We start from the raw sequence: 17,073 nt of genomic DNA, 5'->3' as shown, positions 1-17,073 counted from the left end.
CGATGCGGGAAGTCTATCATTTCTACAGTTCTCTTTTTTGTGTCACCTACCTCATGACTTTCGTCGCACTAAAAGCCTACTCCGCACCACCTACCCCGCGAAACTCAAAGTCCCCAGATAAGAGCCTACTCCTTCTTCCCCGCCACGCTCAACAACCTCGAGCTCGGCGTCGGCGGCGCCCACCCGCGCCTCTCCATGAACCCCGCCAGCCCCCACTCCACACGCCCATACTGCGCAATCAGCCCCCGTTCCACCAGCTCACGGGGCAGGGGGAAAACTCACGAATCGCTTCTCGGGGCTGATCACGCCCTCCTTGACCCATACCGCGTAGGACCCCATTAGGTTGGCCATCAGCACGTCCGTGAACAGGCGGTCGCCGACGACGGCGACTTGGTCTGGCCGTGTTACACCGATGTCCGCCGCGACGAGATGCGTGAAGATTTCGGCGTGGCAACCGGGTTTCTACGGGATGTTAGAGGTAGGGGCAGGGGAGGGGGTGCGATGGGGGAGATGGGGGTAGGGGAGGGGGTGCGATGGGGGAGATGGGGGTAGGATGGGGGGGGTACCTTGGTGGAGTGCCGGAGGACTGTGACGCCTGTGTTTTGCTCGAGGATTGCGGCCTGTGCAAGTCAGCGGCAGGCGGGGAGTGGGGGGAGCGCGGGGATGTATAACGGACCTCCTTACCGCCGGGATCATCCCACGTTGTCCCTGACGAGTTACTGACGATCAGTAGTCTCCCGCCTGGGTACGCTTCCTTCAGCTGTTTGAACTTTTCCTGTGCGCCATAGTACGCCCGTCAGCGGCTTTACTCCCCGGGTGTCCGAAAGGAAAGGGTGACTACGTTACGTTATATCCCGGGTGGACCTCGAGCGCGTGCGGGACGGCGAAGCAGTTGTCCTTGTCGAGGATGACGGCGCGGATGTGCGGTGACAGGGGCACGGGGAGATCGGCGAAGGTGGGGATGGTGAGGTGCGGCTGGAGAAGGGTGGGCTTGTGGAGGAAGCGGAGGGCGTTGAGCGTGGCGGAGAGGTTGAAGGCCACCATTTTGTGTTATCGGGAGTGGGGGTTGGGTGAGAGGTGAGATGAGATGAGATGAGATGAGGTGAGGTGAGGTGAGAGGTGACGTTGGGATATGTAGTGCATGAGAGGTTGGGGTTTACCCGGTCTGTCAATGCATGCAGGGTCCGCCCTACGAGGATCGTGATAAGATAACCCTGACAGCCACCGGGGGGGGGGGTTACATTGAATTTCGACACGGTCCAGCAAGTGTTTGAAGCTACATGTAGGGTACATAGTGCAAAGTAATCTCGTAGTTACTGTTACTATGTCGAGCGGCTAAGTTTTGAATCCTGGGGTGGGTAATCGGAAGTTAAAGTTGCGCCCTCTAATTTTGCTACAGTCTTTACTACCGCCTTCGTTTTCACTAGCTAAAAGTGATACAATAGGGCCATCTGCGTATTTCTATTTTATTAAGAGTGATGTAGACAGAACCTCATGTACGTAGATGTAGAGATTTCCCCCCAGATAGAGTTATGCCAAGCGAAACGGCGACTGGCGGCGCGAGTTGCTAGTGCGGTTAGGGCCCTAGTGATGTGCGCTAATATACATGTATGTCATGTAGCCTTCCCGGGATGTTTATTTGGACCTCAACGCAACACGGCGGGAGAGCGAGGGAGGGACGGACGGGCGAGGCTTTGGGGCGGCGGGGCACGTCAACTGCAGCTACTGACTGAGAACGCAATCTCGGGTGGGGCTGTTCAGTTACTGCTACACGTTCAGCTGTTTACAGATCTGCCAGCCCTATGCGAGAAGTGTCCTTCCTTGCAGGAGCACATGAACCTTAATGTTTCTGTACTTAAATCCTCTCTCTTCCCTGCACTCACCGCACGTAAGCACTTCATCCCCTGAACATAACTTCCATCTCAATCGAGCAACTGCATCACACATAATCGATTTTCATCTACATCGTCATAACGGCTAAATACAAAGAACCTCCCCAAAGCAAACCACAAAAGAAAGAAAGAAACTAAAAGAAGATGACAAAAAGACTATCTAGGCAGAAGGGGCCTCTGAGTCACCCTTGTACTCCATAAACTTCCTCGCCGGAACACCCTTCTTGAAGCGCTCGTCAATCTCGGAGAAGGTCAGCCCCTTGAACTCGGGAACACAGAAGTACACCCAGATTGTACACATCAAACTCGTGGCGCCAAAGATGAACCCGACCTTGCCCTTCAGGTTTGCCTCATCGGGGTTGACCTATATGTTCACCGGCATCATGTTAGAAAGCTGACCAATAACACTGATCGACCGGACAAAAGTATACGGGAACATACCAAGTACGGAATTGCAAAGTTCATAATGAGACCCCAGAGACTCTGCACCACCGTTGTGAGACCGATGGTCCTGCTCCTCAACCGCGGGCTGCTCGCTTCTCCAAGGATGACATATCCCATTGCGCCAATGGTCAGGAACCACACGTACGCATAGATGACCGTCAGACTGCTCTGTACCCACTGCGCCGCCGCCGTCGGCACCACATCCATCACGCCAATGAGCGCCAACATGACCGTCAGCACCGCCATGCCCGCTAGCGTCACAATCCTTCTACCGGCGCTGTTTACTAGCCACCAGGAGCTAATGTTCCCCGCCACACCGCACGCTGTGACTCCGACACCCAAAGAGAAGGTCTGCGACGTTGGCAGCCCGGCAAGCTGGAAGAAGTAGGTCGAGTACCCAAGCACAAAGATGATGCCCGACAGATGCTGGCAGCAGAAGGCGCCCAGCGTGATCATGGTTCTCCGGGCATCAACGCCGCGGAAGCAGTCTGCCCAAGTCGCCTGCGCATACAGCTCACTCTCCAGCTTGAGCGTACGCTGGATCTGTGCAAGGCGCGGGCCAATATCGCGGCCCTTTCCATGCAGCCTCTGCAGCGACGCCGCCGCACCCTCCAGGTTCCCGCGGCGCACCAGATACCACGGCGACTCTGGCGCAAACGGGAGCACCACAATGAGCACCGCGGGCAGCAGAAACTGGATGCAGAATGGCGCGCGGTACGCCCAGCGGTCGGGCCGCTCGCCGAAGGCCTTGATGACGGCGTTGGACAGCAGCTGGCCGATCACGATGGCCAGCGAGACGCCGCAGGTTGTGATGCCGCGGAGAACGACGGGCGAGATCTCGGAGCAGTAGGCGGGCGCCATGCTGAGGTAGAAGCCGAGCGCGAAGCCGAGGATGAGTTTGGCGATGAGGAAGACGGGGCGTGTGGAGGCGGCGACTTCCATGGCGATGCCGGCCATGAGGAGCCAGGAGCCGTACCACATGCACCACTTGCGACCGATGCGGTCGGCGACGTAGCCTGAGGAGAGGCCGCCGAAGAATTGGCCGACTAGGGAGGGCAATTGAGGTTAGCTACATGTACTCGTGTGGATGTTGTATTGTTAAGCAAGTGGGTGGGGGAGGGACGAACCAGAAGACATGACATTGAACGCCGTCTGCCAGTTTGCGGGGAGAACGGCCTGGCCCTCGTACATGTAGCCAAAGTCGCGGCGGAACGAGTTTACGCTGATTGCTGCGCCGTTCTACTTACCAATTAACATCCTCTCACAAACAAAATAAAGAAAAAAAGGAAAAGGAAAAGGAAAAGAAAAAGTTAGGGATACTCACAACCTGGGCATCAAACCCCCAACTCAGCGCAGCAGCCGCAAACACCGTCGCCCACAGAATGACACCCCGCTCATCGCGCAGCGCGGCGCGGAACGTCTGCTCGTGCTCGCGCTTCGTCTCTTCATCGAACAGCGCCTGGTCCTTTGTGCTGTCCTCGACATGGTCGAGCTGCGTTGCTGTTTCTTTGGTCATGGACATGGTGGGTGGGACTGGCTGGATGGTGATGGGGTCCATGGGTGCGGTGGGGGAGGGGGTTATATACCACCTTGACTAGACTCCTGGTTGTGAGGCTATAGCTGGGTGTGAGGGATGGGATGAATGGGATGAATGGGATGGGATGGGATGGGATGGGGGAGGGGAGGTGGACAGGACAAGGCTACACAGGGACAGTACTTACTAGTAGAGGGTGATGAGTATTTCGCACCGGATGGGGTCTGTGCCTGTCTCTGCCTCTCTCTGTCTCTGTTTCTGTCTCTCTATCCTGTCGTGCTCACATGGCGTGAGGCGCCGTTGAGACGAGTAGAGTTCTACCTGCCAGTCGCGGCTTCTTCCCGTGAAAAAAAAAAAAAAAAAGAGTAAAAACCGCTCGCCTTGATTGTTCTCCCCTTGCCCCTGCCTGCCCTTCCTCCTCAATGCGAAAACATTGACTCGCTACCTACCTAGACCCAGTAAATGGCGATAATGGATTGAATTAAGGTGTCTAACTACGCACATGTACTGCAGAAAGAGAGCTACTAAACCGTCTAGGGCCGGGGCGTGCGCAACAAAACAAATTATTACAAAAACCCCAATTACCCGGTGGCATGACATCGTTATTCCATCTGAATACTCTATAGTTGCTCTACTCTAGCTATCAAGTACTAGCTAGCTAGCTAGCTCCATGAGCCAGGCAAAGGAAAAAAAAAATAAAACCCACTAGCTAGGTACCCGACTCCCGGGGTAAAAAAACGTGGGGAAGGAAAAAAAAAACAGTGGGGAAGCGAGAAGCAGCAGGAGGAAAAAAAGCAAAGAAAGAAAACCACGGGGTTCTACCCGAATAAGTGGTGAGTGGTGGGGAGCTGAGACACGTGCCAAGCTGAAGGTTGCAGTTGGGGGGAATTAGGGTTGGGGTAATGACCGAGTGATAGCTTATGAATCTGGTTGCGGGGAGTGTCGGTGGTGGTGCCGACGAGACGATGCTGCTGTGCCTGGAGGCGCAAAAGTGAGGTGAGGAAGTGTAGTCATCGATGATGTGTGACATCTAGGGTCGGTTATCCAGGGTATGTAATGAGAAATGATATATTCTAGATTGATAGGCTTACATAGTACCAGTGTACCGACCGGACCATGCATAACCCGCATTACCGAGTACCGGTACCAGCTCTCTATGCCGGCGTTCAAAGACAAACCTTAATAGCTGTAGAATAATCTCTCACGTGGGATGGGATAGATTATGGAGAAGGTGCAGCAGAGATCCTGATGGCCGACACTCCCCGACGAGTTTAGGCAAAAGATGTAATCACGGAGGACCCAGCTCCGGAGGTGCTGTGCACCGTTTTACGTGTGTAAAAGCTTGATAAGGCAGTGGCTTTTGGAGGTGGTTGAGTGTTGTTGGGGGCGCGGAAGATATCTTTAGGGTGAACTGGGCGCATCGTGAATAAAGCCTATACCCGGTCCGATTAACCGAAAGTGTGGGGTGCAGCTGTGGGAAAGATGGGGAAGGGATGCATGGGGACGGGAGGTGCATAGGATGGAGATGGGGGTGGGGTGAAACGAGATGGGATGAACCGGGGATTTCAGCCTGATATCAGGTGATGATAATCCGGTTCCTTGGCTCACGTATGGCGGGGCATAATTCTGATCATTGGCTGCTGGGGAAGCTTATATCAGGGTGCTAAAATCGCCTCCTTCTTTCCAATCAACAGCTACATAACTCACTACCACAGTTCTTATTAGCATCCTTCTTCTTCTTCTTTTTTTTTTGCGCACAGAAAAAATCTCTTACGATACCTTCTTTCTTTCTTGCTTCACTTCCACCTACCCACTACCTTCTCCTCCAGCTCTCTGCGCACAATGAGCACAGCTACCCTCCCCAAAGACTTCCTCTGGGGCTATGCTACCGGTACCTTTCTTTCCCCCACTAGCTATAGCTCTCTAGCCTAACCCATCCCCCTCTAGCCTCCGCCCAAGTCGAGGGCTCCCCCACCGCCGACGGTCGTGGCCTCTCCATCTGGGACACCTTCTCCTCGCTCCCAAACGTGACCGAGGACGGCCTCTCCAACGCCATAGGCACAAACTCCTACTCTAATTGGGCCGCCGATATCGCCCTAATGAAATCATACGGCGTCAACGCCCACCGCTTCTCTCTCTCCTGGTCGCGCATCATCCCCGCCGGCAGTGCTACCTCACCCCTTAATCCCGCGGGAATCGCACACTACCAGCGCTTCATGGAAGCCTTACTTGAGGCTGGGATTGAGCCCATCCCGACGCTGTTCCATTGGGACCTGCCGCAGGCGCTGCAGGACGAGTATAATGGTTTCTTGTCGGCAAGGGTCCTGCCGGACTTTGAACGGTATGCGAGGGTGTGTTTTGACAGCTTTGGCCATCTGGTCAAGTCATGGTTGACGATTAATGAGCCAAACATCTTTGCGGTGCTGGGGCACTGTATCGGTGCTCATGCTCCGGGCAGGAGTAGCAGTGGTGAGGGCGCGCGGAAGGGAGATTCGCTGAAGGAGCCGTATATCGTGGGGCATCATCTGATGCTTGCGCATGCACGGGCCGTGGCGGTGTATCGGAAAGAGTTTGCTCAGAAACAGGGCGGAAAGGTTGGGATTGTGATTAATGGCAATTGGGCGGAGCCGTGGGATGCGAGTGAGGAGAGTATGTTGTCCAAAAACCCGTATAAATGTGATCATTGCCCCTCTTGCTAATATGGTTTTTTTTGGGTTGATATAGGTAAACAGGCGGCAGAGAACCACTTGACGCTGTCGACGCTCTGGTTGAGTGACCCTGTGTTTACGGGTGATTATCCGCCGCTACTAAGGAAACTGGTGGGTGACCGGTTGCCCACGTTTACCGCTGAGGAGTCGGCGCTGCTGAAAGGCAGCAGTGACTTTCTCGGATTGAACCACTACACGACGTTTTATGTGCGGAAGCGAGTTACCCCCATCGAGGATGGCGACTGGCAGAACCACTTTTTTGGCGAGAATGAGTCGACCACTACTGCCCCAGACGGGACAGAGATTGGTCCGAAGGCAGGGCTGAGCTGGGTAAGGCCTGTGCCGTGGGGCTTCGGGAAGCTGCTGAGGTTCCTGTGGAGGAGGTATGATAGAGATGTCTGGGTCACTGAGGTTAGTTTTTCTTCTCTACGATGCGCAAACATGATGAGATATACTAATGTATAACGGTGGTAGAACGGCGTTATCTGTCCTGGGGAGAAGGACATGAACAAGGAGGAAGCGCTGCAGGATGACTTCCGGATTGACTATTTCCGCGGCTATATTGATGAGCTGGCAGAGTGTGTCAAAGAGGGTGTGCCTGTTAAGAGCTATCTGGCGTGGGCTTTTGCGGACAACTTTGAGTGTAAGTCTATACCTCTCTTCTTTCTGTTGGAGACGTAAAATGTGCATGTGCTAATGACGGAATGGATGGTGGGTGCTGCAGGGCAAGAAGGATATACGGCAAAGTTCGGTGTCACTTATGTAGACCATAAGAACAATTGCGAAATGACACCGAAGAAGAGTGCTTGGTGGATGAAGGAATATATGGCTGCAAAAATGGGGTTAAAGGACAACTGAGTAATACAGGGTGCTTTTTTATGTAATAGATTTCAAGATATTATTTTTACTCAAAGAAATTTTTGAACAAAAGAAGCCTTTTGCGTCTAATGAGTACTGAAGAGACGGCGAGAAGGAGCTTTCACTTAAAAATAAGATACTTATATTAAGGACGTGATATATCTCGGTCTCATAACACCCACACTCCTAGGGAGTCTCCCATAACGATAGAAGCTGTTGTATCCCTACTTTTATGCTATTCGATAACCGGTTTCTTGTGTGACTCGGTTCTATTCAGTTAGTCTAATTGTGAAAGGCGCACGGATTAAAATGAACAGAACCATATCCTCAAGTGAGGGGAGTCCCAAGATAAAAGATAGAGGTTCCATCCGTTACAACGACCAGATAAAACGAAAAAATATGATAGAACGTTCTCAGGCTAATGGCGGTCGAGGTCTCACTAAAGAAGGCACAGACTCTATTGCGCTTATTGCGTGAATGAAGGAAGATGAGAGTGAGATTGATTGATCAGGGGGGTGCCGATCATCAAGTATCACCCGTATCTTGGATTTTTAACAGGAGAGTTTTATGTTGCGATTTCCGCCAGCGGACACTATTCCTACAAGATGCCAAATCCTTTCCCACTGGGGGTTCGAGTAGCCAAGAGATATTTGTATGTGAATTGGGTGATGTGTGTTTTTGGTGCCTGACAGTGGTGCTTATAATACTGAATTTTATTAATAACGGCTGTACTCGGGCGTTCATTAACTTGTATAATATGGAAATGCGTTAAGTTTCTGGACCCGATCGCTATCCTCAGAGTGCCGATGCCAATGGCATGTAGGGACAGGTTCTCGGGTTCCCAGTTCAGAAGAGAGATCTGACTACAAGGGTAGGTTTGCTTGCTAAAGTGATGCTAGTTTCCTTAAAGCATTCAGTACCAAATTTCTCCCAGGAATGAATAACTAAGGCTATGGAAACTAAGAATACCGTGTCTCCTTTGGGAAATTGTTGCTTTACAAGACTGTTTTTCAAATGAGATACACGTATCCCAGGATAGAAAGTACCATAACAGAGAATTCGAAGAGAAATCTCGGGAGACCTAGTAGAAATAAGTACACCCACTTGGCCCAGGGTTCGTTGAGATTATACTTTGAAAGCTCGGGTATCCGAGGGTAGCGGCCTGTACATATTCGTAAGCCAATGCCACCAGTACGTGCTCATATATCAGATGTGCTCGGCTCCAGGACTCAGAAAAGGATTTAGAACATAGTATCAAATGAATACTATAGTAGATAATTCTCATACCACCTGCCATTCACTGCTGGGTGTCGAATACTCTTTCCCTTCCTCCTCTTCCTCCTCCTTCTCCTCATTCCATCATTCTCCCTCATCACTCTTATCGTTCGTTATCCCTCATCATCGATTTCTTTATCTCTGCACTGATTTTCATAACCTCGAAAGTGCCTGAAATGGAGGTGCATACTTATGAAGTCCTGGCATACTTTATGCCAGCTTCTCCGCCCAATGTAATCCCTACGCTTACAAGTGTCATTATCACACTTACTTCATCTAATTGGTTCGTTACCATGGATCCCGCTATTCCAGATGGTGTCCCCACCGATATCTACCAGCTCCCCTCTGCCCCTCCCACTATCAGACCCTGCTACTGTGGTAATCGGATGCAATCATCCGATGAATCAGAAGGCGAATGGGATTCATATTGGGAGTGTACGGCGGTCTGTAAATTGTGGAAACGCTTCAAGATCCAGCAGGAGATTGCCAATGGTCCACGTGTCGAGTTCTATCTGTTCGTTGAGACTGAACGTAAGTACTCCATTTGAATTATCAATTAATTAATTATCAATCAATCCATCAATCAATCCATTTGAATCATAGCCCATCACTCGTGACTAACTAGATGTGTGTTATAGTCGATTTGGATGAAACCCCACTCCTCGAAAGAGTCGACATCCCTGATGTGCCTCCCATTTGGGAGAGAAGAATGCTCATGATCAGAGTCGAGAGGACCACTCCAGTGGATGTTCGTCCAGACCAAAGTATGTAAATATGTGCGATGACGTTGTTTAACGAGATATGGTTTGAGCTAATAACATTGAGCAGATGACCTTGGATACATCAAAAGGTTCTTGAAAACCCGCTGCCATGACGAAACCCAGTGGATAGGCCGCTTTAGCAATGACGATGACCTCGATGGTTATGAGGCCTGGGAAGCCGGCGACCACACCGACTACGACTTCATCGAGCCCGATGAAGGTGAACTTGGAGACGACGAGTATGATGAATCGGACTCTGACAACGACGAGTATGATGATGCCTCCGAGGGATATGATAGTGATGGCGATGATGATTACGACGAGAAGGACGAAAGGTACGGTGCCGATGAGACCGAAACCGAGAATACCGACGATGAAGAGGAGTACTTCAACGAGAAGGAAACTAGCGAGCAAGAAGACGCTGAGGACGAGAAGAAAGATGAGGATACTGATGATGATGAATACGAGGGCAAGTATTGGGGGCTTCATATCGAGAGGGAGAGCAAGATTGCGAAGCCGTGGATGAACGAGCCTTTGAAGATGTGAATGTGGTCTAGACAGTGTCTATATGTGTCAGTACTGATCTTCTAGACACATTATTTACCCGAGCTTAAATATTTCTTTTCTTCCTATGACTTGTGGCACAGATAAGTACATAAGTACATAAGTAAAATGCTTATGTCGAATACATGTAGTTAGCTAGATGATCATGTCTTTAAAGAAGCACGAATATCGTGCGGGATGATAAAACTTAGCAAGGGTACGGGAAAGTGCTTAAATATATGTATCTACATCATCTTCTTGTTGCAATTACAAACTTTATTGCATCTATCCGCTAAAAGTACTAAAGAGCTGCGGGTACTTATGTAACTATCTTGCATTAGTTGTATCGCCCAGCAACAAAAGAGTTCACAGCCTAGTGCTGCTACATCTCCTACTCTACGTCCGGAGGGGGGGGGGGTCGAACGATCGTAGCTTTTTGTATAAGGCAAGACCCCTATACCGCTAGACCATTCAACCACCCCTATGCTGAGTATGTATTCGTTGGCGCTTTTGGCTGTGTGTGGGGGAGTCGGCTCTTGTTTTCTAGCTAGTAGTGAAATGACGTATAAGGAGCGAGTCGTTATTAAGGCAAGACGACATCAAGCCACGTACATACATGTAGTCCTAGGCTCAAACCGATAAGATACATACATATTTATTATATCGCATTGTGTTTTTAGTTGAGTATATCAATTCCCCGACTATATACTAATTTATCTTCAAGCAATTAATGAATTAAACAAAAAAAAAAAAAAATTTATCTTCAACCACGATCATGGGTAATCACTCGGCTGTACTCCTGCACATTATAAGCTGCCAAGCCCGTAACTCACCCGCGCCCAACCTACGCCAAGGCCATCTGCGCCATTGCAAAAGATCTGGCTAGCTATACACGTATGTAGCCCTCCAACTAGAAAGTAATAGTTCCCATAATGAAGGCAAACCTTGGGGGGGGGGGGGGATGGGTACACACAATCACAGAAATCGGGGTCTTAGGGTTTACACCCACAATGCAATTGCAAATTTACGCCCAACACCACTGATAGCTTGTCTTCTTTGTGGTGGGTGTCGATAACGGGCAATTAACAGCGACAGTTGGTAAGTTGGAGGAGCGGGTACTTGGCCTGTTGAAGGGGCAGGTATTTTGGCCCATTGAAGTAGTGAGACAATACCTCCTGTCTTTAGTGTCGATTAGCTCAGTAGTCAACTCGACTCCTTTGCCATAAATAACGTCTTACCAGTTTAACAGTGAATCCATGGAAGAACTAGGATCAAGAAATTCGTACTTCTGGACCATAGATAGATAGCCAGCCCCACTCAGAAATACAATATTCTCAAAACATCTCACACCAAAGAGCCAAAAGTTACAAGACCGGAGTAGGATTATCATTTCTGCAACTAGCTACTTAACAAAAAAAATACATATGTAATATACAGTGCTACCATTTCATTTTATTTTTATTTTTACTTACGGCCTCGCCCACCACCACCCCCAGACTTCTTTTGCAGTCCCTTAAACCTAACCGTCCCCTCCTTCTTCTCCTGCGTCGGCCTCTTCTTCTCCTCCTCCAGCTCCCCCCTCCCTCTCCCCCTCCCCCTCCCCTTCCCCTGCTCCTCCCCCTCCTCCCTCACCTCCTCCCCGGGCCCCACCCAACTCTTCTCCCTCCCCCTCCCCGGAAACATCTTATACTCCTCCTCCCGCCACTCCCTCTCCCAGTCCTTCTTAACCTTCGCCCTCATATCCGGAGTCATATACTTAAACCCCTTTTTCTCCATCGGCGGCGCGCCGACCACATTCCTCAGCATCGCCTGGGACCTGCTGTCGAGCTTCGCCCTCGCCGTTGGCTTCACGCCCTGACTTTCCATCCTCTCGCGCCTCTGCTGCTCCTGGAACTGCTTCAGCATCTTCTCATGGCTCTTCAGATACCTCTTCTCCTCCTCCTCCAGCTCACCTTTAAACTCCACAAACGCGCGATCCGTATCCCGCATGCGCTGCACCACACGCTCCTTGCCCAGTATGAGCATCGTATCCGCCATCGACGGCCCACTCCTGCCCCCGCACACGGCGATTCGCAGCAGCCGCATGCGGTTCGTCCACGCCTCCTCGTCGAGGTCCTGCCCGTAGAGCTGCAGCGCCTTGAGCGCGTCGAGGGTCCACTCGGGCGTGCGCTCGACCTCCTCGATGAAGCCGTAGTAGATCTCGGCCGTGGACATGCCCGTGACCTTGCGGAACTTGACGATCGCCCGGAGGGAGTCCTTGCTGTCGAAGGTGGGGTGCGTGAAGAAGTAGTTTGACTTTTCGGCGAACTCGGTGGGGTTGAGGTAGTTTTTGACGTCGGCTTTGAGGACGGCGCGGACGTAGTCGGTGGTGATTGGTTCGCCGGTTTCGAGCCTGAAGGCGGGGGTTAGTGATAGTGGTCTATTTCAGTGTCCCGTGTTGGGAGGGGAGGGGGCTAAAGGAGGAGGGGAAGAGGGAAGGGGCAGATTATACTTATCGCCGTAGAGAGCGCGGACCGCCTTCTCGACCTTCTCAACCTCCACCTCCTCAGTGTCCCTATTCTCCTCAAACTGCTTCCTCAAATGCGCCTTCTGCAAGAACGGCAGCTTCTCCGAATTAACCACCGTATTCCCCGCCGTGAGGCCCTCAATATTAAACCTCTGCACCAGCTGCGTCAACGTCAAGACATCGCTCTTCCCCCACCGCCATGGCTCCACCCCAGCAGCGCCACAAAGTTGACCAGCGCCTCCGGCGAGTACCCCTTCTCGCGGAACTCACTAACCATCACGCTCCCATTGCGCTTCGACAGCTTCTGCTTATCCTTGCCCATCAGCAGGCCCACATGCACAAACTTTGGCGGCAGCCACCCAAACGACCTGTACAGATGCGCATGCTTGGGCGTACTCGGCATCCACTCCGTCCCGCGAATGACATGCGTAATCTCCATGAAATGGTCATCCACCACATTCGCCAGATGATACGTCGGGGTGCCGTCGCTCTTGAGGAGCACGGGGTCTTCGAAGGAGCCCTCGGCGTGGGCGCGCGTGTTGGCGCCGTACGAGATGCGCCCGTAGACCTCGTCGTTGAAGGCCGGCCATTTCTCGGGGGCGAGCAGGCGGATGACGTGCGGCTCGCCGGAGGCTGCGCGCTGGTCCGACTCGGAGGAGGTGAGGTTGTGGCAGCGGCGGTCGTACTCGACGGGGAGGCCGGCGGCTTGGCGGGTGGCGGCGAGGGCTTCGAGGCGGTGAGGGCCGCAGAAGCAGCGGTAGGCGGCGCCGTCGAGGAGGAGCTGCTCGGCGTGGGAGCGGTAGAGGGCGGTGCGTTTGGACTGGAGGGGAGGTTAGTGCGTCATGGGAGGTCACTCGGGGGTGAGTGAGGGTGAGTGAGGGGGCGGGCGAGGTACCTGTTTGTATGGGCCGTGGCCTCCGCCGACTTCGGGGCCTGTAGATATCGAGACGGTGAGTATTTGTATTCAGTTCCACCATGTAGCTATAGATATAGCTATCTGGCTGGCTGGCTACATACCTTCATCCCAATGCAGACCCGCCCATCTCAGCGTCTCCATGATACTCTCCTCCGCGCCCTCCACAGTCCTTTTCTTTCCCCGCCTCTCCCCTCAGCACTCCCAATTCAATTCAATCCAATTCAATTCCCCGCCACACAACCCCGTCCCACAATTCCAACAAAGCAGAAAACAGAGAGAGCCACAAACCTGGTCCGTATCCTCAATCCTCAAGATAAACTGCCCCTGCGTGTGCCTGGCAAACAGGTAGTTGTACAGCGCCGTGCGCAGGCTGCCCAGATGCATGAAGCCCGTGGGACTGGGTGCGAAGCGCGTCCGCGCGGGCTTGATCGCGGGGACTTCAGGCCGGATTGGCTCGTGGCCGCCGCGGAGGGACGGGAGGGACTGGAAGTGACGGACACTGCTGGCGGCGGTGCTGCGGCGGTAGGGCAATTGGGATTGGGGGGGGCGCCGGGCGGCGGCGGCGGCGGCGGGGCGGGTGAGGCGCAGAAGGGAGGTCATTGTGTGGTCGCCGGGGGGTGGCGTTGGGGGGTTGTCTTCTGTTTTTGATGGATGTTGAATTGTAGACTGATGCTGGGTGTGCTGTGCTGTGCTGTGCGTGTGGTGGGGCTAAAGCGGCGGTTGGTGGGGTGGAGGGGTGTGGCTGTGGCTGTGGCTGTGGCTGTGCTGAAGCTTTTCTCTTTGTGTGGTTGGTTGCGTTCAACGTTGAACCCTTGTCCTGTTGGTGGTGAAAGTCTACGCCTGATGTTGTGCTGAAAAAAACTATTCTGCAAACCTCTTCACTTTTCTCTGCTCTACCTCTACAACACCCCCCCCCCCCCCAACCCCAACTTCCTCTCCATCTCTCTGCATCTCCCACACCCTCAGTCTCTCCCTCCAAAGCACTCTCTTTTCACTGCTGAAAAGTCTCTCGCTTTCACTCACAAACATTAAACCACTTCACTCTCTATTACCCTCACAGTGATCAGAGCATAACTAACCACCGCCACAAGTAACCCCACCACCCCTCCCTCCCCCTCCCCCTCCACATACACCCCACTAACACCCCCACCCAGTGAACGGCACCCCCGACACCACCCTCTACGACATCCTGCACCTCCCCCCACCGCCACAAAAACCGAAATCAAAAAAGCCTACCACAAAGCCGCGCTCACCTCGCACCCGGACAAGGTCCCCGAGCACGAGCGCGAGGACGCCGAACACACCTTCAAAGCCGTCTCGCAGGCCTACGAGATCCTCTACGACGAGGACAAGCGCGCGCACTATGACCGCTTCGGCATGGCCGCGTTCACGCCCGGCAGCAGCGGGGGCATGGACGGCGAGGTGGATCTGGAGGACCTACTGAACCAGATGTTTATGGGCGGCGGGATGCCGGGGATGGGGGGCATGGGGGGCATGGGCGGGATGGGCGGGATGCCGGGGATGGGAGGGATGGGAGGGGGAGGGAGGAGGAAGGGGAGGGGGAAGGATACGGTGCAGGAGTATGAGGTGAGCTTGGAGGATCTGTACAAAGGCAAGACCGTCAAGATGAAGAGTACCCGCAATGTCCTCTGCACACAATGCAAAGGGTAAGTCACCCCCCCCCCCCCATCCCCCAACCCAACCCACTACCACCACCACCACCAACAACCCCACTAACACCCCCCCCCCCCACAGCACCGGCGGCAAGCCCAACACCAAACCCAAAAAATGCACCACCTGCGCCGGCAAAGGCTACACCGAATCCCTACGCCAAATCGGCCGCGGCCTCGTCACGCAAGAAAACAGCCCCTGCGCCGCCTGCTCCTCAACCGGCCAGACCTACCGCGACCGCGACCGCTGCCGCCGCTGCAAAGGCACCTGCGTGCACGAAGAAAAGAAGGTCCTCGAACTCTACATCCCACGCGGGAGCAAGCACGGCGACAAGATCGTCCTTGAGGGCGAAGCCGACGAGGCGCCGGATCAAGAGACGGGCAACATCGTGTTCGTGCTCGACGAGAAGGAGCACGACGTTTTCGACCGCAGCGGCGCGGACCTGAGTGCGCGGCTGCGCGTGACGCTCGCGGAGGCGCTGACGGGGTTTGAGAAGGTTGTTGTGAAGCACCTAGACGGGCGGGGGGTGTTGGTGAAGCATCCGAGGGGGAAGGTACTGAGGCCCGGACAGGTGCTGAGGGTGAAGGGGGAGGGGATGCCGAGGAAGCGGAGTGAGGCGAGGGGGGATCTGTATTTGGTGGTTGATATAGAGTTTCCGAAGGATGGGTGGAGCCCGGAGGTGGAGAGGATTAGGGAGTTGTTGCCGAAGGCGGAGAAGGAGGAGATTAAGGCGGAGCAGGTCGATGAGGTTGAGTATGAGGAGGCGGATTTGGATGAGGTATGGCTTCCCCGTGGTATAGGGTAGGGACAAAGGCTAATGTTTCCGGCTACAGTTCGGCGCAGAAGAAGGAGGCCAGGGCGGCGTCTGGGAGGACGACGACGAAGACGACGAGGAGGACGGGCAGCCGCAGTGTGCGCAGGCGTAGATGCCGCCCCTCTTTCTCTTTCTGTGTGCTTTTTTGTGGTCCTTGCTCTACTCCCTTCCCCCACACACGGCATTTTTCTTTTTTCTTCTTTCTTGTATGTTATTAACTTCTTGTTCTTTTTTCCTTTCCTTTCCTTTCCATCCCTATCTTTTTTTCTTTCTCTTTTTTTTCGCTCGCGATAGAGACCCTGCGCGCGGCCGGGAATTAAAAAATGAAAAAGTCTTTTTCTAGATCTGTGTGTGGTGTTTTTTTCTAGATCTGTGAGGTGATTTGGTTTTTTATGGGGTAGAGGGAGGATGTTGCAGCGCGCGGTAGCTAGTAGCTGGTAGAGGTTGTGCTGTAACATGTACAGAGCTGCATGTAGCTAGCTAGGTGGTGTCCTGCGGTCTGGATATAATAGCTATAGATGGATGGATGGGATGTGGGTGGGTGGGTGGGCTTGGGCAATGTGTTACTCAGGTTCACAGGCGTGTTAGATCTGTTTTCAGAGATGATCTTTTGTGGGCAACGTGAAGAACCGAGAACCGAGAACGTATATAGAGAACGCATTATATGCGACTAGTACTTTGCAAAAAACAAAGAGAGAGAAGGCAGCCCAAGAGAGCGAGTTACAGTAAAACACAGCCACCAGCTCTATGCCTAGGCTTAACCAGTATCTGTACGTAGATCTAGAGCAGATGCTCAAGTATCTATAATTATAAGCTCCACATCGCCACACAGATACAGACCCATAAACCACGCAACATCACACTGCGTGCCGGAGACCGACCAAGCCAGTCACAAAGTATCACTCGCACACTCTGATTGGTGGGATGGGATGAATGTGTGTGGTGTAACCATCACAAGATCACAGCTCGCTGGAGCTTTTGCCATAAACGAATTGTGGAGAAAAGGGGGTTTGGGGGGGAAGGGGCGGGTTTATGTGCGGGGGCGGGTTGCTGGTTGTGGGGTGGGGATGGGCGAGTGATCGCTTATGATTGCGGCCGGGCGGGCCTGGCTGGTTCGATCACTCATTGACTGACCGGCCATCACTACTACG

At 53.1% G+C, this 17,073-nt stretch overlaps 7 protein-coding genes across 7 annotated transcripts; 3 read left to right on the top strand and 4 right to left on the bottom strand.

Moving 5' to 3' along the window:
- Positions 1-125: 125 nt before the first annotated feature.
- On the bottom strand, positions 126-1,044 carry LAJ45_09753 (uncharacterized protein; the record flags this gene model as incomplete). Its single annotated transcript, XM_046119292.1, has 6 exons — positions 126-230; positions 283-462; positions 567-620; positions 677-708; positions 771-775; positions 842-1,044. The coding sequence occupies 6 exons, from the start codon at positions 1,042-1,044 to the stop codon at positions 126-128; spliced, it is 579 nt and encodes a 192-aa protein (XP_045967614.1).
- A 1,008-nt stretch (positions 1,045-2,052) lies between these two features.
- LAJ45_09752 (uncharacterized protein) lies at positions 2,053-3,894 on the bottom strand (the record flags this gene model as incomplete). Its single annotated transcript, XM_046119291.1, has 4 exons — positions 2,053-2,256; positions 2,334-3,382; positions 3,464-3,575; positions 3,661-3,894. 4 exons carry the CDS (start codon positions 3,892-3,894, stop codon positions 2,053-2,055), a joined length of 1,599 nt encoding a protein of 532 aa, XP_045967613.1.
- Positions 3,895-5,712: 1,818 nt separating this feature from the next.
- Positions 5,713-7,436, top strand: LAJ45_09751 (uncharacterized protein; the record flags this gene model as incomplete). The annotated part of the gene is made up of 5 exons (XM_046119290.1): positions 5,713-5,761; positions 5,818-6,519; positions 6,595-6,989; positions 7,053-7,221; positions 7,303-7,436. 5 exons carry the CDS (start codon positions 5,713-5,715, stop codon positions 7,434-7,436), a joined length of 1,449 nt encoding a protein of 482 aa, XP_045967612.1.
- Positions 7,437-8,887: 1,451 nt separating this feature from the next.
- Positions 8,888-10,018, top strand: LAJ45_09750 (uncharacterized protein; the record flags this gene model as incomplete). Its single annotated transcript, XM_046119289.1, has 3 exons — positions 8,888-9,242; positions 9,350-9,475; positions 9,540-10,018. The coding sequence occupies 3 exons, from the start codon at positions 8,888-8,890 to the stop codon at positions 10,016-10,018; spliced, it is 960 nt and encodes a 319-aa protein (XP_045967611.1).
- Positions 10,019-11,479: 1,461 nt separating this feature from the next.
- Positions 11,480-11,755, bottom strand: LAJ45_09749 (uncharacterized protein; the record flags this gene model as incomplete). Its single annotated transcript, XM_046119288.1, has 1 exon — positions 11,480-11,755. One exon carries the CDS (start codon positions 11,753-11,755, stop codon positions 11,480-11,482), a length of 276 nt encoding a protein of 91 aa, XP_045967610.1.
- Positions 11,756-11,771: 16 nt separating this feature from the next.
- On the bottom strand, positions 11,772-14,037 carry LAJ45_09748 (uncharacterized protein; the record flags this gene model as incomplete). The annotated part of the gene is made up of 7 exons (XM_046119287.1): positions 11,772-11,902; positions 11,968-12,407; positions 12,507-12,682; positions 12,745-13,341; positions 13,417-13,454; positions 13,539-13,611; positions 13,726-14,037. The coding sequence occupies 7 exons, from the start codon at positions 14,035-14,037 to the stop codon at positions 11,772-11,774; spliced, it is 1,767 nt and encodes a 588-aa protein (XP_045967609.1).
- A 69-nt stretch (positions 14,038-14,106) lies between these two features.
- Positions 14,107-16,034, top strand: LAJ45_09747 (uncharacterized protein; the record flags this gene model as incomplete). The annotated part of the gene is made up of 5 exons (XM_046119286.1): positions 14,107-14,156; positions 14,498-14,527; positions 14,592-15,104; positions 15,193-15,886; positions 15,942-16,034. 5 exons carry the CDS (start codon positions 14,107-14,109, stop codon positions 16,032-16,034), a joined length of 1,380 nt encoding a protein of 459 aa, XP_045967608.1.
- Positions 16,035-17,073: the final 1,039 nt, after the last annotated feature.

This window comes from Morchella importuna, assembly GCF_003444635.1.
Source record: "Morchella importuna strain M04M26 chromosome Unknown Morimp01GS038, whole genome shotgun sequence".
In the NCBI taxonomy this organism is placed as follows: Eukaryota; Fungi; Ascomycota; class Pezizomycetes; order Pezizales; family Morchellaceae; genus Morchella; species Morchella importuna.
This window is presented reverse-complemented; position numbering and strand designations above follow the sequence as displayed.